The 18,088-nt window shown below is 41.1% G+C and overlaps 1 protein-coding gene across 5 annotated transcripts in view; it reads right to left on the reverse strand.

The window, feature by feature from the left end:
* Positions 1 to 18,088, reverse strand: part of LOC105668719 (synaptogenesis protein syg-1) — a 259,826-nt gene that overhangs the window by 25,037 nt on the left and 216,701 nt on the right. For all 5 annotated transcript variants that reach the window (XR_010889351.1, XM_067352041.1, XM_012361238.2 and 2 more), the window contains 3 exons: positions 7,567 to 7,721; positions 2,971 to 3,115; positions 1,135 to 1,265 (listed from right to left, as the gene is read on the reverse strand). Coding sequence is in view for 4 of the 5 variants with exons in the window: in XM_067352041.1 (XP_067208142.1) it covers positions 1,135 to 1,265; positions 2,971 to 3,115; positions 7,567 to 7,721 (431 nt within the window). In the remaining variant the exon portion in view is untranslated. The remainder of the gene's footprint in view (positions 1 to 1,134; positions 1,266 to 2,970; positions 3,116 to 7,566; positions 7,722 to 18,088) is intronic.

An 18,088-nucleotide genomic window follows, 5' to 3' on the forward strand; every position in this document is an offset into this window, starting at 1 on the left:
GATAAAGAAATGCGGAATATAATTACAGTTCACGGAGCGTGGAATGATTTATACCTTTTGTTGTGAAGTAAAATTCACATTCGAGTTGGAAATGGTCCAGCGATAGATGGGTTTCACTCAGGGCAACGGTGGGATTTTACTTAATTAAATGGGATTTTATTAATATCGAGTTAATTAACTGCCACGCCAACGACGTTAGCAAAGTTGAACATTTTGCGTATTTACAAAGCATTTATGGACGTCGCACCATAATATAACATACTATATTAAACAATACATAATGACGTCAGCGTGGAGGTAGAAAGGACGCGAAACGTGAATAGAACGTCGTCGGCAAAAAGCGGAGAGAAGCGACGCGTAATGAGATCTGCGAATAACGTGGACGTAAAAACGGCGTCAGCGAAGCGAAGGAATATTATACCACCATTTTTATTGGTACACTGTGTAGTACACTTGGCTACCATATATTTTCGGAGAAAGCTTTCAAAATATCGAAGATCAAGTTGTACATAACATTATATGCAAAGTTATATACGAACAGAATACTTGCACTGCGCGATACGTGTATTCGGGGCATGGAATTAATTGAAATCAAATTTATCGCGTGTATTTTGTTCAGAAAATTATTACGACAGTCCTAAGTAAATAGTCGCGAAACGGTCAGCGTAATAAACTAATTTTCAGCAGTCTATTAATTCGTAAATGGAAATTTAATTAAGATAAAAGGCGAGTTAATTTTACAGATGCATTTAAGATGATATTAAAGAACACTCACTCTCACGTAATTGTGTTATGTTTGCGTAACCGTGAACACATTACGGTCCGCAAGTTAGGTAATATTAGAGAGGTAGCAGAGGTTTTAGGCGTGTAGAAAGTTAGTTTCCTATTTGTCGGTTTCGACTGCAATAGCCATTATTCTGAACCAACAGTTTTAGGTAGAGTCGGAACTATTCAAGCGTGAATATATCACTCGAGAAAATCTACAGGTTATTGTTCGAATACCAGCTTGTGCTTTCCCAATTCGGGTTGCGATACATTTTTCTCTGTTAATTCATTCCGTACGAAGTTTCAGACATTGCACAATGTCAGCTTTTATCATATTGCTATTTAGAACACAAAACAATTTTGACTTACATTATGTTTCCATACAACTTTGTAGGCATCCGGATTCGCGTTGACATTGCACTCGAAATATACATCATCGCCCTCCTCGATGTCATCCGGATTCATATTCGAGCCGAGCTGCAGGGTCAATATAGGGATAACTGTAACCAGAAAATATTCGTTATTGGTCTACAAATCTTCTTCGAATCAACATTTCAACAGCGAATACGTCTTTAAGGTAAGAATTGTATAATATCTGTTACATTGATTAGAGGCAAAATATATTGAAATAATCGGTTTGTCTATGTGTCTGTAATCTGTAAAAGATTATTTATTGTGGAAGCAAAGGCGTATAATAATAAAATCTGCTCGAGTGATTATCTAAGAATTGATGAGAAATTACGTAGAAAAGCTAGGCAAATTCAATTTTTCAAAAAGTTTAAAAAATAAAGCATCTACGAAAATAAAAACGCACATAAAAATTAAATTTATTTACATCGATTAAAAGTTTTTTTTTTTTATTGTAACATTATTCCTATCAATTTAAATATTCAAATTTATGGAATTGATTTTTTTTTTCGACGAATAATATGGTTCATATTAAAAATATAATTTCATCATTTTTCGGGGGAGTTTAATTCATGCATTGAAAACAACAGACTCGTCTTGCGCTTGGTATCCCAAATTTGCGAGCGTTGAGATGCCGGCAACACCTGCAGTAGGCGAATAAATCGAGTGGTGCTGGTCAGCCGCCGCGCCGGACGTTCCATTTTGGCCCCGTCGTTGACGTCTCGTTATTGTGATTACATTCGCGTTTGCGCGAACGTAATCTATATCGACGGCCTTGTTTCGGCCTGCCAGGCTTTTAACCCGTTTACCATACCCGATATACATACGGACAGCGCGGCGTATGGCGCAGCACGGTCCCGGTCGTATCGTGTGTACACGATGACGTATGCCGCGCACGCGGATTTTCCAATGTGTCGATTGTGCAAAGGGCGACACGCGCGAGGTGCGCTTATGAGTTTAAGGCTGAATTACTGCCAACTTGTTTTTACACGGTGATGTGCGCGTTTAATACACGAGAATTCGGATCTGAACTTTTGAACTATTACTACTACTATACAGTTATTCTCAGATATAACCACATTCTCATATTTCTACCTTTTTAAAAATAAAATACAAGATTTTGGAGAAATTTTTATAGCTAGCCTGTTAGAGAGAAATTTTTGCTAGGATAAAACAGAAATGTGTGCACGCAGTACGTACACAATTTTATTCTCGGTAGACTTATGTTTATTTTAATAGTCATATAAAAATAAAAAGCGGGTATTATCTACCGTTTATTATTCTTTACCCACTTTTTTATAACGCAACAAACATAAAAGAGAGGGATGGTCAGTTGCGCATTATTATTCTGTAATGCGTTGGATCGAACGTTGTTGGTCCGCTCGCATAATATTGATGGCGGTGTGTTAATGAATAATGATATCAGTGATAATAATGTTGGCTCTACAGAGCATATCGTGTTGCCATTGCTAGTATGTAAACTCGCGGTCTACCACAGCCATCGGTTTGTGATCTGATATTATCTCCAATTTTTTATATCGCATCGTACATGCACTGGATCATAATTATTCTGATTATGCGGAGAGAAGTATGTCCTCGGAATAATATCCAATAAAACAAATTACACTGCTGTTAGATGCAAGGCAAAGGACGCGTATTGTAATTTATAATTGTTGATTATTGTCACTTTTATTGAATTATTACAGTTCTACACAAATTATTGGAAAGTTTTTATTGAACGCTCGCGCGTGCATTTTTATTATCTTACGTCCGTGCGTTATTTTACGTCATACTTACAATAAATGTTCAATTGCCACGTGTCTTCCGCTATGTGACGTTGGAATTTGGGATTCACAGCTTTGCACGTGATAACTTTATCGTGGTGCGATAAAGTGGGTTGAAACGTTAAGATGGAAGTCGTCATATTTCCATCCTGCGACACCTGCAACAAATGAGCAATATTCGTTAATTACGATTATTAACTATTGATTAATGAGTAAATATATTTTGTGTATTATATTATTACTTTTACATTATAATAAATTTAATTTTTTATATCGGTGATTTCGGATTTATGGAAAATTACTCTCACGATCGATATCGGAATTATAATTACATATTTTAACGTGCCTTATGTTGCATCCGTTAATTGCTTTCCCGATACTTTTTGCCATAATATACGCCTATTAAAGAGCGCATGGGTAATTAAATTATGTGTACTATAATGTTGGCTGATACTTAATATGAAAATGCTATCCGTTCGTTAATCGCATAGCAATAAATGAACAAACACCTGCAACGATGGCAGATGTAACTACCTGTTATCAGTTATGATACTACATATATGTACACATATATACAGTTTATTATTTCGTTCATTATTACGTATATTCATACGTAGACATTTCACTAAAGTTTCGTTGCTAATTAGTGTTGATGCCAAGTGTCACGCGATAGATGATACGCGCGACTATGATAGATACAGAAATGTGATACATGTATTTTAGCGCGGCCGCTACAAGGAAAGAAGTAATTATATTATAATTGGTCAAGAAGCGAGCTATTATAAATTCCTGTATGCGCTTCTAATTTTAAAACAATTTTCTCACCTGGATTTCGCTAAAAATGTAACATCAGGCCGCGAAAGGATGGTATAGCCTTAGTAGGTATAATTATTCGTACTCGTGCAAGGTAGCGCGCGTTTGAGGTAAGGGCGTATTGGAGCTTATAAGCCAAGCGTTAATCCGGCGATAAGTCTTAATGACCGGACGAGTCAGTCCAGGAGGCGTTTATCACCCACCTTTGCAGGTGGTGTAATAGGACCTGGCTTTCACGTGAGTATCTCACCCTCACGGTGAATGCAACTTTAACGTGCACGAAACTGGCTTCTGTATTTACGCAAATATACGCGAGCTTGGTGTCTTGTCAGAAAACATGTAATTATCAAACATGTATACACGACCACTCCTTTGACGCGCGCGATCTCTCTACGTGTAAGAATCTATATATACCGCGTCCCATTAAAAATATTAAAATTGCAGCCATGCAGCTCCCATAAGAGAGCGCGATTAAAATCATGTTAATACGTTTGAAAAAAGGCACGCAACATTTCAGCTACTTTCGCTGGAAACAAGCTGCAATAATGTGACACTTGATCGCGGCACAAAAGTGCGAGATATCGAGCAAGAAAAGAAACATTCCTATTATTTTGCATGTCTTTAACTAATAGTATTTCAATACGCTTCGTGAAGTGAATTGCTGACGAAGAGATCGAAATTTTTGGAGTGCAGTGTACGTACGTACGTGGGGCGGCAAAGCCCAGAACGAAATTGGCTCGAAATTCGCGCGGCGGTCATAAATCGGCGAAGTCGAATCACCCGCTGCCAACTATACTGTCCACAATCCACCCCCTTTTCCACCCTCGCCGCGAATCCTCTCCGTCCTGCTTGCCTCACTGGGGGTGCTCTCGTTCTCTCTCTCTTTTTCCCCCTGTTCGCTATGCCTCGATATGTCTACCGGTACCGAACTTCATTCGACACCGTGATATTATGACGTATAACACGAGATAGCGCGAACGTGTCAGAACTGGATGCCGCCTGCCTGGCACCGGCCAACGTGATCGTTATTTGCGGTGGAAAATATCAGCTCTTTGAATCTCTGCCACTAGCGGATCATCGTCGATCATGACCGCGCGCGCGAGACCGATCGAACCCGGCGAATCGTTATTGCAAAATCCGCGCGTACGAGCGGCAGCGAAACCGGAGCTCGCATATACCTGTGCTCATTTTTCACTCGGAAAGTTTTACTGCATCTCGATTATGCGTGGAATAACAAGCGAAAGGATGGTGTTATATGAAATTCTTGTGTACCCAGATTATGTATCTTTATCGTTTCTTCTATGTTTAAAATTTATTACAAATTTTTGTAATAGAATAATTTACATTTTTGTTACTTTACTTTTAAAGTTGTATGAAAATTATTATGCAAATTTAATAAGGAAATAGAAAAGTTTATCTGCTGTTTATTAATCAATATAAACGAATGTTCAAATAGCACATGGAATTTGTAGAAATCAATCTCTTGAAAGAATTGTGAGCGTAAAATAGTGATAAAGTGAAGTGAAAATAATTGGAGTAGACACAATTAATTTTTAGTGCTTATTTCAATTTTACTCGAGGAAGTTGTTTTTTTAGAAAAAAGTCCCCAAGGTCTATTTTTGTATAATTTGAAATTTATTCTCTTTCTCCCTTTTCTCTATAAAATTTAATAATATTTCAAACATTAAAGCAAAAGATTTCTTTAGATTTAAAGTTTGAAATAACCATAGTTTTTAAAATTCTGAAATAATACCGAAATTTGAAATGTGTCGTCATTACTTATTAACCTAGTATCTAAAAATAAAAAAAAATAAAAAATATATATATATATATATATATATATATCAATTTTACTCTCTTTCTCTCTCTTGCATAATAGCTAAATATTTAATCGTGATACAAATAGAATGAAAAGCCATATTAATAGTAGAATATAATAGTATCATTCGTATCATTCTACATCTCTCATTTTACATCTCTGACAACGTATTCGGATCTGTTATACAATTATCGACGTGACATGATGGATGATATCCATCACTTCATAATCACATATGTACTATGTCTATATTAGATAACTTCGTCTTGCTCTTAGATGAAACACGTATCCTTAATGTCAGCCGTCTCTAATTCGCATCTATCATTGCTTAATTTATTAAAGTGGAAAAAAGCAAAAGTATTTGGGTTGCGTAGACTGAAATGTATCAAACACCGCAGTGGCGTGAAAAACTTTCTCAATATTACGAAACGCGATACTTATTTTATAATGAAACTTGCTAAAAATAAGAAAACAGTCTGGGTTCTTGATCGATATTTAATTTTAGTCGTATAAATTCAAGAAAAAAATTAACCTTTTATATTCAGTCGTAAAAAGAATTGATTTCATGTACTTTGTGCAATAAACGATTCGATTACGTGCATTTACAGTCTGAACAGGTTCTTTAAAATTCTTACATCGCCCAAGACGAGCGGCGTGTATATCGAGATTCGGAACGCAATTTGGGGGCGGCGGGTCAAAGAATCACGTTTCAGGAAGAGTTCGCCGCGGAAACGCAAGACGGGCGTAGATCGATGGTTCGCCAAGAGTTCGAGTACGTATAACGGAGGAGTTTCCTCGTCGTCCGGAGCGAGCGCGAGCTCGAAGAGCAAGGGAGACGGAGATGGCGCGCACGCGAGATAGAGACGAGGCCATCGGGTCGCGGTAAATTGGAGTGAGAGCGAGAGATCACGAAAGCATCGCCACTATCCGGTAATTGCGCCATGGCGTGTCAGAGGGGGTGCTTAATGGCAACGATGCAAATACCGATACCGACGCTAATGCCAGTGATTTCGTGGAGAACGATCGAAAGGGAAGCCGTACGTCTCGGATACGGACCGTGCGGTTTTTTCGGCTCTTCTCTCGGTCCAGTGAACCGTTAACCCTGGAATGGAATGCTGCTTCTTTTTTCGTATCGTCGTTCGCTCTGATTACGTACGCGGGGAAATGATGACAAACACGCTTTGATATAGGATATGTTGTTTTTGCCAGGCATTGAATCATTTCGCGACAGCAGGTTGGCGTGACTCGTCTTTGGCGCAAGATAAGAGTTTCGTCGAATAAGAATTTCATACGTACGCGATACGTGATATTACAGATAGAAGATCGGTGTAACACGAGGAGGCGATAATGGAGATCGATCGTCTTGGCATCGATGATACTATTAGCACGATGGGAGTTAGGTAGCGCGACGGAAATAGGCGTGCGACCACGGTGAATTATTTTATTTTTTTTTTTTTTATGCCTGTTGTTCGTACTTTGGTAAAGGCAGAATCGGGAATTATTTTATGCGTTTGCGTCGTTTGTTTTCTTTCCACTATTATTTTGCCGAGGACAGTTGTTGCAATAACTTGCATGATACTACGTTTTATCTATCGAATGCGAAACATATATTGAATGTCGTATTTTTGGCACTCGGAATGGTCACATAAAAACCGAATACAAAAATGGAGTAGTTATTAAAGAAAAAAAAAAAAGATCAGTCAATATTTTTGTCGACAAAACTTTTTAAATAGATAAAAAAAAAAGGAAAAAAAATTATTTTTTTCTTGAAAAAGTGTAGAAAATCATGAAAATCATAATAATTTGAATTATATTTTAATTGCATTACATTTAATTGCATTACAGCAACGAAAGATCAAGCAGTGAACAATTGTGAAAGTTGCTTTTCCTATTGACAAATTTTCTCTTTTATAAGAGCAGTTTCCACCGGGACAGGTTCCAATCAAGTCACATATACCGTTTGATTTAGAGCCTTACCTCGTCCGTGTGATTAGTGAGCTTCTTGCCTTCCATGTACCAGGACAGCTCGGCCGCCGGCCTTGAACCGATTGTCATGCAGTTAATGTCGTACTTCCGATTGGCGCTGAGGGGCGCCTGTTCGTTGCTGAGTATCGTCACGCTCAGGGGCCTCACTGAAACATGAGAGGGACGTACGGATCACAAAAGTGGACCACATTGAATAAAGGGGATGGGGCGAGGCGTTGATGGCGCCTGATCAAAAAGCATGAACAAGAATTGCGGCAGCTGCGGAATTGCGGTGCTTAGAGTGGCCACGGACTTGCACCACCGTCCACCCGCGCCCTAATGTGTTTTAAACGAGTGGTACCGCTGCAGTTACCACCCCGAACGTATTGCCGCAAAACCTACACTCTGATAGCTTCGGGGAGGGCAGTGGCGCGCTCGCTCGGACCGCACCTCTCATAGATTAAGGGCCGGTGGGCGTACGTGTGGCGTTTCACGTTGATTAATTGAGGCAAGTATTGAATAGTGTGAACAAAATGGAGTTAAACATCAATCTTTAGCCTAATCTCAGGATATTGCAAAATCGTACCTGCCAGCGCGATAACAACGCGCCGTTGTTACCCTCCTCGTCGCACGTCGACACTGTAGTCGTATTAGCAATTTGTTTTAAAGGCACGTTGACAGTTTTCTTTTCTAAATTAACCGGACGCGAAAGGTAATTAATTGTCGAATCGAAATACAAGTGGAGTCGTGTGTCGAAAAAAGCTTTTCATATCAAGAAACGTTTCATTAGAAATACGTTGCGAAAATTGATTACTTAAAAATCTTACGAGCGAAGCGCGCTCAATGTTTATGGGACGTTAAATTGCCTTTCGCAAGAACGTCACGGTAAGTGACGATATTGACATGTCGACGGCGCGGATGAAAGTGCCGATATATTAGTCGTTCGATTCAACCGCGAAATAAGTCTCGGTGCACTCATACCCGGGACTCTTTCCATCGAATTTAATCGGTAACCGCTCGGCAAAGGAACGTCTTTCTTCGCTACGCCGAAGAGCGAAAAAGTGCGAAAGCGGTGGCACGACGAAGGGGCCGGTTAAAGAGAGATAGGGACGAAGATGCAGGCAGAGGCGGAGGAGAGATTTTTCATTCAAGCCGCACCACGCCCAGGGAGTCTGAAATTAAACTTTCAGTACGCCGAACTTTTGACTCCAATGAAAAATTTTCCGCTCTTCCTTCCTTCCGCCGCTCGTCCACCATTACCTTCATCTTCGCTACCTTAATCTAAGCGGCTACAATCTCGCCGCTTCATCGTGTTCAATCGGCATTGCCGCTAAAAGCGCGATTACCAGCATAAGCTGCCGGCACTCGAGCGTCTATACAATCGTGTTGCATATTCGCATCACGCAATTCCGTGTTCATGCGGTAAATGCGGCTCCGTAATTCCTTCTTGAACGCTATTCAATTTCCTGAGAGATCTCCAGCTCTGCTTAAATATCATTAAATCTTCAGATTTTCGAAGTTGCTTTCCAACGTACTTTATTCTCGATCACGATTTTATATCTTCCTGCAAATGAGAGAGAATGGAAGGGAACATTTTTTTATTTCACCCCTTGCAAATTAATAAAAAAAAAGTATGTGTGTTTTCTCCTTTTAATCTCCTATTATGGTACTTATTACCATACTCTTTTATCTTGTCTCTTTTTCTGACATGTTTATTATTTCGTTATTACGAATAAAGCAACGCGCACGTTTTTTTACTCTTCCGTCGTTACGTGAGTGGACTAGGAGAGAGACGTGACCAGGAGCAACATTCTTCTCACGTTGTATAAACGTTCGTCAGCTTTTTCGCGGGTTGTATTGTGTACGCTCAACGATAGACGGATAGTCATGATGAACAGGGTCGTGCGAAAAAGTGCGTTGGTGTCCATTAGATGACCACCGAGCGCCCATTGTGCATACGAATGCGTCGCGCTCACACCGGCGGTCTAATGGGTATCTGACGGATGATGCGTTTCATATGCGAGTCAGATTTGTACAAAATAATGTATTTTTTTTTTTTTTTCTATAGATAGGGCAGATGTTTTTCTTGCTTATAGCAAAACCTAGAGTTAATGATTTTTTACACAAAAGTAAAAAATTTGTCGACATTGTTTCGCGAGATATTGCATAAATAAAATGCCAAGAATGATTCGTTATAATTAAATGAAACTTAAACCGACTAAGTCATCAGATTTCGTGTTAAATGTAACTTTTAATATTATAATATATTCGGAAGAATTTATTTAGAAAATATATTCAAACATATTACATTTCGTTTAAAACGTAATCGGAATTCTTAATTGGTCTTTTATTACTGTATTGATTCGTGTTATACTTTCGATCAGAGAATTCCTATATAATTTTCATAATGAATTCGTATCCTCGGTGAAATAGAAACGAGACTTTATCTCTCGTTTTATCTCATTAAATAAAATTTTAATTGGAGCTCGTTGAAGAAGAAAATAAACTATTACAGGAAACCGATAATATAATGAAAAGTATCTATCGAAATGCAATTTATCCGATATTAAAGAATACTAATAACTTCGGCACTAGCAATTACTATTTCCACGATAAAAATAAGCGCTTGTAATATCTTCACATATTAGAGTGCCCGAGGTTGCTTAGGTTTACAAATTGTAAATAACGCCAATAAAGAACGCCGATGGGCATCAAATACAATCGTTCTTCGCGATTGCCGACAATCGCAAAAGGATTCGATACGGTTCGGATAAGAGACAGGGAACGGCGGAATAAAAACGGTACTAACGAGATCGGGGTGCAAAAAGGGGTTAAAGAGAAAGGACAGAGAACGTTACACAAGAGAGTGAGTGAGAGGGAGAGAGAGAAAGAGCGAGAATAACGAATGAGCGGACGAGGTTGAACTTATTGCTATCGCGAATTGAAAATACGTCCGTGCTTAATCCGGCGGGGCTTACGGTCGCGTTTGCATATCCCGCTGCCTACTTTTGCCCGGATATCCCGCAGTACCGTTGGTAGTTTTTGGTGAGACCGCCGCGCCATCGTCGCGCCGCACCGCACCGCGTCGCGCCCAGTCCTTTCTGTTTATTCGTATTCGCTTTATTACGTTCCCGGATTAATGCAAAGTTACAGACAAAAAGATTGTAGGTATTAAATGTACTGGCGCACGCACCGAAAAACAGAGCAGCTCCGTATCCGGACGAATAATGTTACATAGATGGTCCCGAAACAGCGACGGTGCAACGCTCCGCGCGCTCGGCGAGCGCCGGGTTTTTTACCGTGTCGTGAAAAATGCAAAACAATCCCCCTTCAACGTGAGCCACGGCTGGCAACACCATGTGTCACTCCGGACAGCAAGCTGTCCTAACATGACACACCATGAAAGGATGCATGTTAAAATGTCTCTATTTAACGTACTTTTGAAACTTGCCCGTTTAATTTGCGCAGCAGCAAATATTGGAATTGGCGTAAAGAATTTAGATTCAAAAAGATTCAATGTGTACTATTTTATTTTTTTTTATTAGTTGAGCGAAGCTCAACATTTTGCGAGTAAAAATCAATCTCGAAATTCTTAAAAATGTGTATTACGAAGATGTTGTCGTTTTTCTATCGCGCAAAACATACAACACACAAGTGTAATTACAGTTTGCGGAATTGCAATATTACATTGTGCGCATTGGCGCTCTAATGAGTAACTCCCGGCAACGCGCCGTGTAAATTTGTTGGCCGACTCTCGTACATTAGTAGTAACAGGCGGAAGGACGCTAATGAGTAGGCGAAGCGGACCGCCTGAGCATGGACCGCTGTTTGAATAGAGTGGAAGACGAAGTTAACTCGAACTGGGTAGATGAAGAGTTCGCGAAATAGCGCCGGCACGGGGAGTCCGGCGTGCAAATTAACGGCGGCGGCAGCTCTGATTCTGTTTGCAAGGAATCGCGGTCATTGTGGACCCCGAATCGCAGTGTAATTTCGATCGTCGAATTTGCCGTTCCGTCTAAAGCCCCCATCCGGCAAACTCGAGTCGAGGACAAGTTTCGCGATATTACCGCGGGTGGCCGCGCGAACAACAGACGCGCTTCGCTCGGGTCGCACAAAAGCATCGCCACGGCTGCGCTTTTATTTGCGTTCATTAGTAATTGTACGTGTTATGAAACTCCATATAACGCCGATCGAAAACGGCGGAGTTGCCAGAAACTTTGTTCAATGGCCGAGTTCGTAAACCAATTACTCGTTATTTCATCCGTGAAATGATTGCGGCCGCGCTCGTGTAAGTTTCCCGCGGACGCGTATCGATGTTGTCTGTAATTTATTTATCTCACAGCATTTTCCGGTGTATACACGGCGTGCTCTATAAATCGAGTAATCCGAGAATTTAACGTTACGTAAAAGTTTCGTTCAGATTTGATACGTGTGAAAGCTCGTAATTCATTCTGATAGAAAACGCCGGCGTTATTGTTAACATTCGCTTCGCTTTTATCCGTTCTCGCTGCGCCGCACTTCCGAGGATCAAAAACAATCGCGCGGGCGCGCACGAGATTCGCCGACAATGACAAACCTACGTAAAGAACATCCGGAGTGTTCCAACCACTTTCCTTAATTCCGCACTCCTTCTGGGTAGCGTCTATCCCGTTCAACAATGATCACCAATAACATTAATCAAGAACGCTCCTCGCCACGCCCGCATGTCGCTCGACAGAGCCCGTCCGGCTCCAGGGTCTTGGCCGGGTTCTCCGTCAGTTCTTGGAACATTTACGGTTCTCTCGTTACATCGTCCCAGCCGGTGGCGTGCGAGGGAAGAAGCAAGGGTCGCGCCGAGGGAACATTTGTAAATGCATGGCCGTCGTTGTATGCGTGTCCGGGTGTTTCTACAGCTACGAATTGTTCACGGGCAACGCGGCCTCGTCCCGAGGTTACACGAGACTCACTCGACTTCTACCATAGTCTGAGAGGGCTCTCTTGTCTCCTTCAAAAGCACCGTCTCCGGTATACAATCAAGCCCCCAGAGCAGTTCGAGGGCTCGCACCACCTTCATCGTTCTTCTCGCTCTCTCGTCTTCTGTCTTCCTTCTTTTCTTTTCTTCGCTTCGACTATTTTCTCCGTCTCGTTCTCATCGGTGGTTTATCTCGTTGTTAGCGTCATGTCGTCCTTGTAGTCGTAGGTCATCGCCATCGTCGTGTCCGACGCGACCAGATACTGCAGAGAAAAACGCAGAAGCTATTTCGCCGTGCTTTTAACAATCCGTGCTCAACTCGTATTCCTTCTTCATTCCCGTCGCACTACTTTCGCGCAACTCCTTTCGTGCTCCTTCAGCGCAGTGTGCCATGCTGCCTTTGTGATTTTCCGTGCATTCTTCGTGGGTAGTGTCATGTGCTTCCAACGACGTCGAGAACTTTATAAAAGGTTGAGTTCTGATGCCGCGGCAATCCAATTTTAAAATCATTATAAACTATATTAAGCTTGGGCAAAAATAGGTAATTAGGAACAAAGCTGTTTCTTAAAACGGTTGCAGTTATAACAATGCGCATCGAGTTTTCTAAATTTTTAATAATGGCTTTTAATAACAGTTATGTATAATTAATGACTCTTGTGATTCGTTTAACTCACTTTTAACTGAATGACAATTTAATTATGGATTCTTTCAATAATCGTGTTTTATATACGAAGGACTATACGAAGATTGCTAAAACATGAAATAGCTGCAAGTCTCTATATTTTGTGATATTTTCACACGGCTTAAATTTCATATGTTTCTAAGAAAGAAAACTTTAAAATTATAAATGTTTTAGAATTAATAACAATACTAACTGTGAACCAATATATATTATTTTACTATTATTTATGATTATTACTTCATTCAGTCCGTATGATTATCTATCATATTTACATAAGAAAATAATAAATGTTCCCTTGAAAAAGTAAATGTTAGCAGAGCGGAAAAAGCGAAAGATTCGAATATAGAAATCTCGCCTAATCTTGGGAAATGATATCGCGGATTCCCGCCGACGTAGTACGCCCGGGAGAGCCGCAAAAACGACCGAATAGTCGGTGATCGGACAGGGAGTAAAACGGGCTCTTCTACTCTCCCGGGAGCTGGCTTTCCAACGAACTCTTCCCCGAAGAGTTTCTCAATTTTCAATTCCATGAATACTTGCCGCGCGCGCGCGACGTCCTTGCCCAAAATGGCCACCGTGAATCCTGTCGATATGGATCTTTTTGTCTCGCGCGACTTATCAGCCGCGCGCTGGGTGGGAGCCACATTGAAAAATCGCCGATTCCATTAAAAGTTGAGCGGATTTCCGGAGCTCGGTACGATTTTTACCCACCTCACGTCACAGTCCTAAAAAGATCAGCTCGGTGTGGCTGAATGCTCGGGCCACGTCGTAGAAAGAGACCTGATCACCAACAGGCGATCCGAAAGCTAACTCTCGTCGGTATTACGAGCCTTTTTTCCGATTCCTTTTTTTTTTCCACCGCTCTCTGTCCTATTCACGCGACCCGCGTAACTCGGGCTTCTCCATTCTTCTCTCGTCGCGTACCTTTCTTACTCTCATACCCCGCCGCGACCAATTTCCAAGTCTCTCGCACTGTAAATCAGGTCCAGCGTTACCCAATTTCGCCGGCTGACTCCATTACCAGCCAACTGCCCTCTAATTAGTCAGACTCGATTAGGTCGGGGTGGGCCGGGCTGGGCACAGCGAGGTAGGTTAGTGCCAGGGTTTGTTCTCTCCATCCCCCTCGAGAGCGCCGAGGCTTTCAATCCCAAGGTCGCTCTCATCCCCGCTTTGCCTTTTTGGAGTCTCCACCGCCATATTATACCTTCTCAATCTCTTCTGTTTTCATCCCCGTTTGCGATGGCGGCATCATTCTGCTGCGTGTAATTCCACTGCTTCTCTCTCTGTCTTTCTGCCTTTCTCTCTCTCTCTCTCTCTCTCTTTTTCTCTCTCCTGCTTTCTGTCTTTTCGCCGTTTCACATTTTAATGAATCGATAGAGTACACGCGATTTTGTTTCTCATTCTCTATCCGCATTCGTCCGACTTTGATAATCTCTCATTTATATTACGCTTGCATCTCAACAGAACGCTCGGCTTTTTGATGTACCAGTCAGTTATAGCTCTTGTTAATTACGTTTGCTCGAATACCAAACCAGTCATCGTGCAGATGATTAATATATTCAGTGTGTTATTCATTATACTACCGAAAAGTATTAACTTTACGAATGTTATTAAATTATACAATAATTAAAAGATTTTTTGTGTTTAAAATTTATTAGACGTATGTCACTCGACGTCGAATCAAATAGATATAGGGAAACAGTCGACTGTTAAAAATTACTAACACTGCTATCAAGTAAGCCCTATAAAAATCCAGAATATCACGTTCGATATGGTAGATTCGATCAAAGGTTAGCCAGACTGATTCGTTACATTAATCTTCTCGAATTTTTCTCTTTCTCTCAGTAAAAGGTCGACCTTTGTTCAATTCACGAGCAAGATTGAAACCTTTCGCCTCATGTCCGCTTTCGTCGATCCGGATTATTAACGTACATGATGAGGAAGGTTGTCGAGAAAGAAAATCTTAAGATCATTTTCCGTTATTCATTACGAGTATTCGCACCATCGGCTTAAAGAATTTCTTTTTTATACTTGCACATTAAATGCGCAGAGTATCGTAGAATTAGTTTTATCGTATAAAAGTGTATTAGAAATTTTTTTATGTAATGTAAATATTAAAGACATTTGTTATCTTATTTTAAAATCTCTTGCACATTTAATGCAATGTGACGTAAATACTCGCGAGCTTAAAACGTTTTAAGAGGCGCATAAAAATTTGCAAAGTTCATTTAATCTGAGAAGGAAAAAAACGAGAAACATTATTTCAGCCAGGTGGAGAGAGATAAGTTTAAAGTGCTGTATTTTGCAATTGCGTAATAGGGAAAAGATACGACTCGGTTGATTAGCTCCGAACTTTTCGACTACGCCGGCGAATAATGAATACAGTTTCTGTTCTTAAATCGCGACGACAGTAGAGAAGTTTCCAACGAAATTATCGTTACAAGAGGCGTTTCGCGCCGTGCGACTCGCTCGTATTACTACGCAGAAATAACCGAAAGGTATTCGCAATTATTTTAATTTTGCGCCGTATGTCGTATCGGTCTCCCCTTCGCTTTTCGCGCGGTTTATTTCCATTTCTCGCGACTGCCGGTGAACGAGAGTGGGCGTCGGTGAAAATAATTCGGGCGATAAACCTCTGCCGGGGAAAAATATGCCATTACCGGGCGCACCATTTGTAAATGCGACGATTTTCGAGCGCGCAAGCGTTAAATATTAATTTTCTCGGAATAATGGGATTTCAAAACCACGATACACAACTGAATGTGACACGCGATGTACCGACTAGCGGTACTTCGGAATTTGCGCAGAAAGACTCGATGAACCGTGAAATAATAATGATCCGCGATTAAACTGCGTTATACGCGGCCATCGTTCAGCGCGCCGTACGTTTTGATAATTTATTTCGCAACGTTCGTGCGCACCCTCCTGTCACGGTTCATATTAACGGCCGCGGTTTATTTATTATGAAACGTTTGCTAGCTGACCGAAGGGCCAGGCCGAAATTGCTCTTCGATAGGCGCATCGAAAAGGCTTTTCGTACGTTGGTCGTAGAATTTCGATCGCAATCTAGTTGTCTCGATGTATCCTAGATGCAAAAGTCACTATATTGATATTACAATATGCTTGGATATGTTAAAAACAGTACAAAATTTATAGCATAATTTGCTGTAAATTATATAAATAGTCGTATATGTGCATAAAATTTAAAAGCAAACAAGATGTAAAATTTATAAATTTTGTACAAAAGAGAGCAATAATAACGTATATTATTTTACTGGATAAAATATATTTTTAATTGTTTAATATTATTTATATTTGTATATCTAATATAAAATTGATTTTATTATGGATTATTCTATATTATTTTTAAAAATAAATAAATAATTTAAAGCTTTTGTAATTCAGTTAAAAAACTGTCTGTTTGTTTTTATTTGATATATATTTTCTGCCTGAACAGACCATTCCTGTGTACCTCGTAAATTCTTCTGCACAAAGAAAACCCAATCTCTATCATCAATTTAGCGCGCATAACTCAATTTATTATAGAATGTTGATAGATCTTTCAATACAACAATACGGGATTCACACGAGTTTTTGCGGCCAAGAAATTGCATTTTTCAACGCGTTCCGCGTCATAAGAGTGACGTAGTTAAGTGACGTTAAGCGAATACCTTCCCGTCGCGATTCGTATCCATCCGCGCGGAATCATGCAAAACGCTCGAACGTATGTCCATAAGAATCGTACGATGCCGATAGAGATGAGAAGGCGGCAAGGGGTAGCAGGAGAGGGGGATAGAAAGCATAAAGTCACGTGGAAATCGCTCTCGTTTGTCGAGTCGTCTGTAAAAGGCGGCGGAGAGGCGGACGTAAGGCCGCATACCGATAATTCCACGGAGCACTCCGTGGAATTTATGAGGTTTAATCCTTTGCGGAATCCAAGAGAGGCGGCTCCCCATGCCACACCGTATACGGCGCGGCTTAAGAGGGTAGGTGGGGTGGGCCAGGCTTGGCGGGCCCGACGGCGCGGGCGAGGGCTCGCACGGCGCCGGAGACGGCGGGTTCAAAGTGCAAGAGGAAGAAAGCCACGCTCGTCCCGCCTGACGGCGGAAAGAGCGAGCTTTAACGCCGGGCAATAAAACCCGTGGAGTGGCGTAATGCCTATACGAGTGATGCCCGCGAGTATAATACCTGAGAGATACGTATACCATATACCGGAGGTGCACGGCGAGGTGGTACGCTTATTTCCTGCGTTATTCGGCGAAACGTAAAGCGGAAATTAAAGCCGATAGACCGGGTAATGGTCCGGTTTGGATAATTATGTTCGTTTCACGTCTCCCCTTTTTGCCCGAATTGGCCCGACGACTTATTTGCATATCGGCCAAGTTAAATCGCTGCAGCGCGAATTATGTATCCATCGTGTATTTTTGGTCGACGACCACTGAGTGCCGTGGGCGTGTATCGGCGCGGTTTGTTTCACGGATATGTGATAATTTAAACGGAAAATTATCCGCGAGGTCAAAACTGTTGTTAGTAGGTAATCATGTTGGCCGTACAAATATTTAAGGTACGAACATTGGTTTGTTATGCATTGTTGACGCGATCGCGAATTATTCACTGCGAAACGCAGGGAGATCGCACGCACTTCATAGAGAGTGCTTGCTCCTTCCTTTTCTTTTTGTTCCGCGGAGTAAGATCGGGAATTATCGTTTATAATACCCCTCGTAATCTTTCTCCTCGTACGATTTGCGCGAGATCGATAAGCGCGAAACTGCCGTTTCCCGGCTTAATAGCTGTGCGGAATATAACTTCACCGCCTCCATGTGTGTGTATTGCAGTTTTTCATGAGCGCGTTGCAGCACTGAAACTTCCTCGCCCAATTAAAAATAATTGAATGCAAAATC

This window comes from Linepithema humile, chromosome 3, assembly GCF_040581485.1.
Source record: "Linepithema humile isolate Giens D197 chromosome 3, Lhum_UNIL_v1.0, whole genome shotgun sequence".
Classification (NCBI taxonomy): domain Eukaryota; kingdom Metazoa; phylum Arthropoda; class Insecta; order Hymenoptera; family Formicidae; genus Linepithema; species Linepithema humile.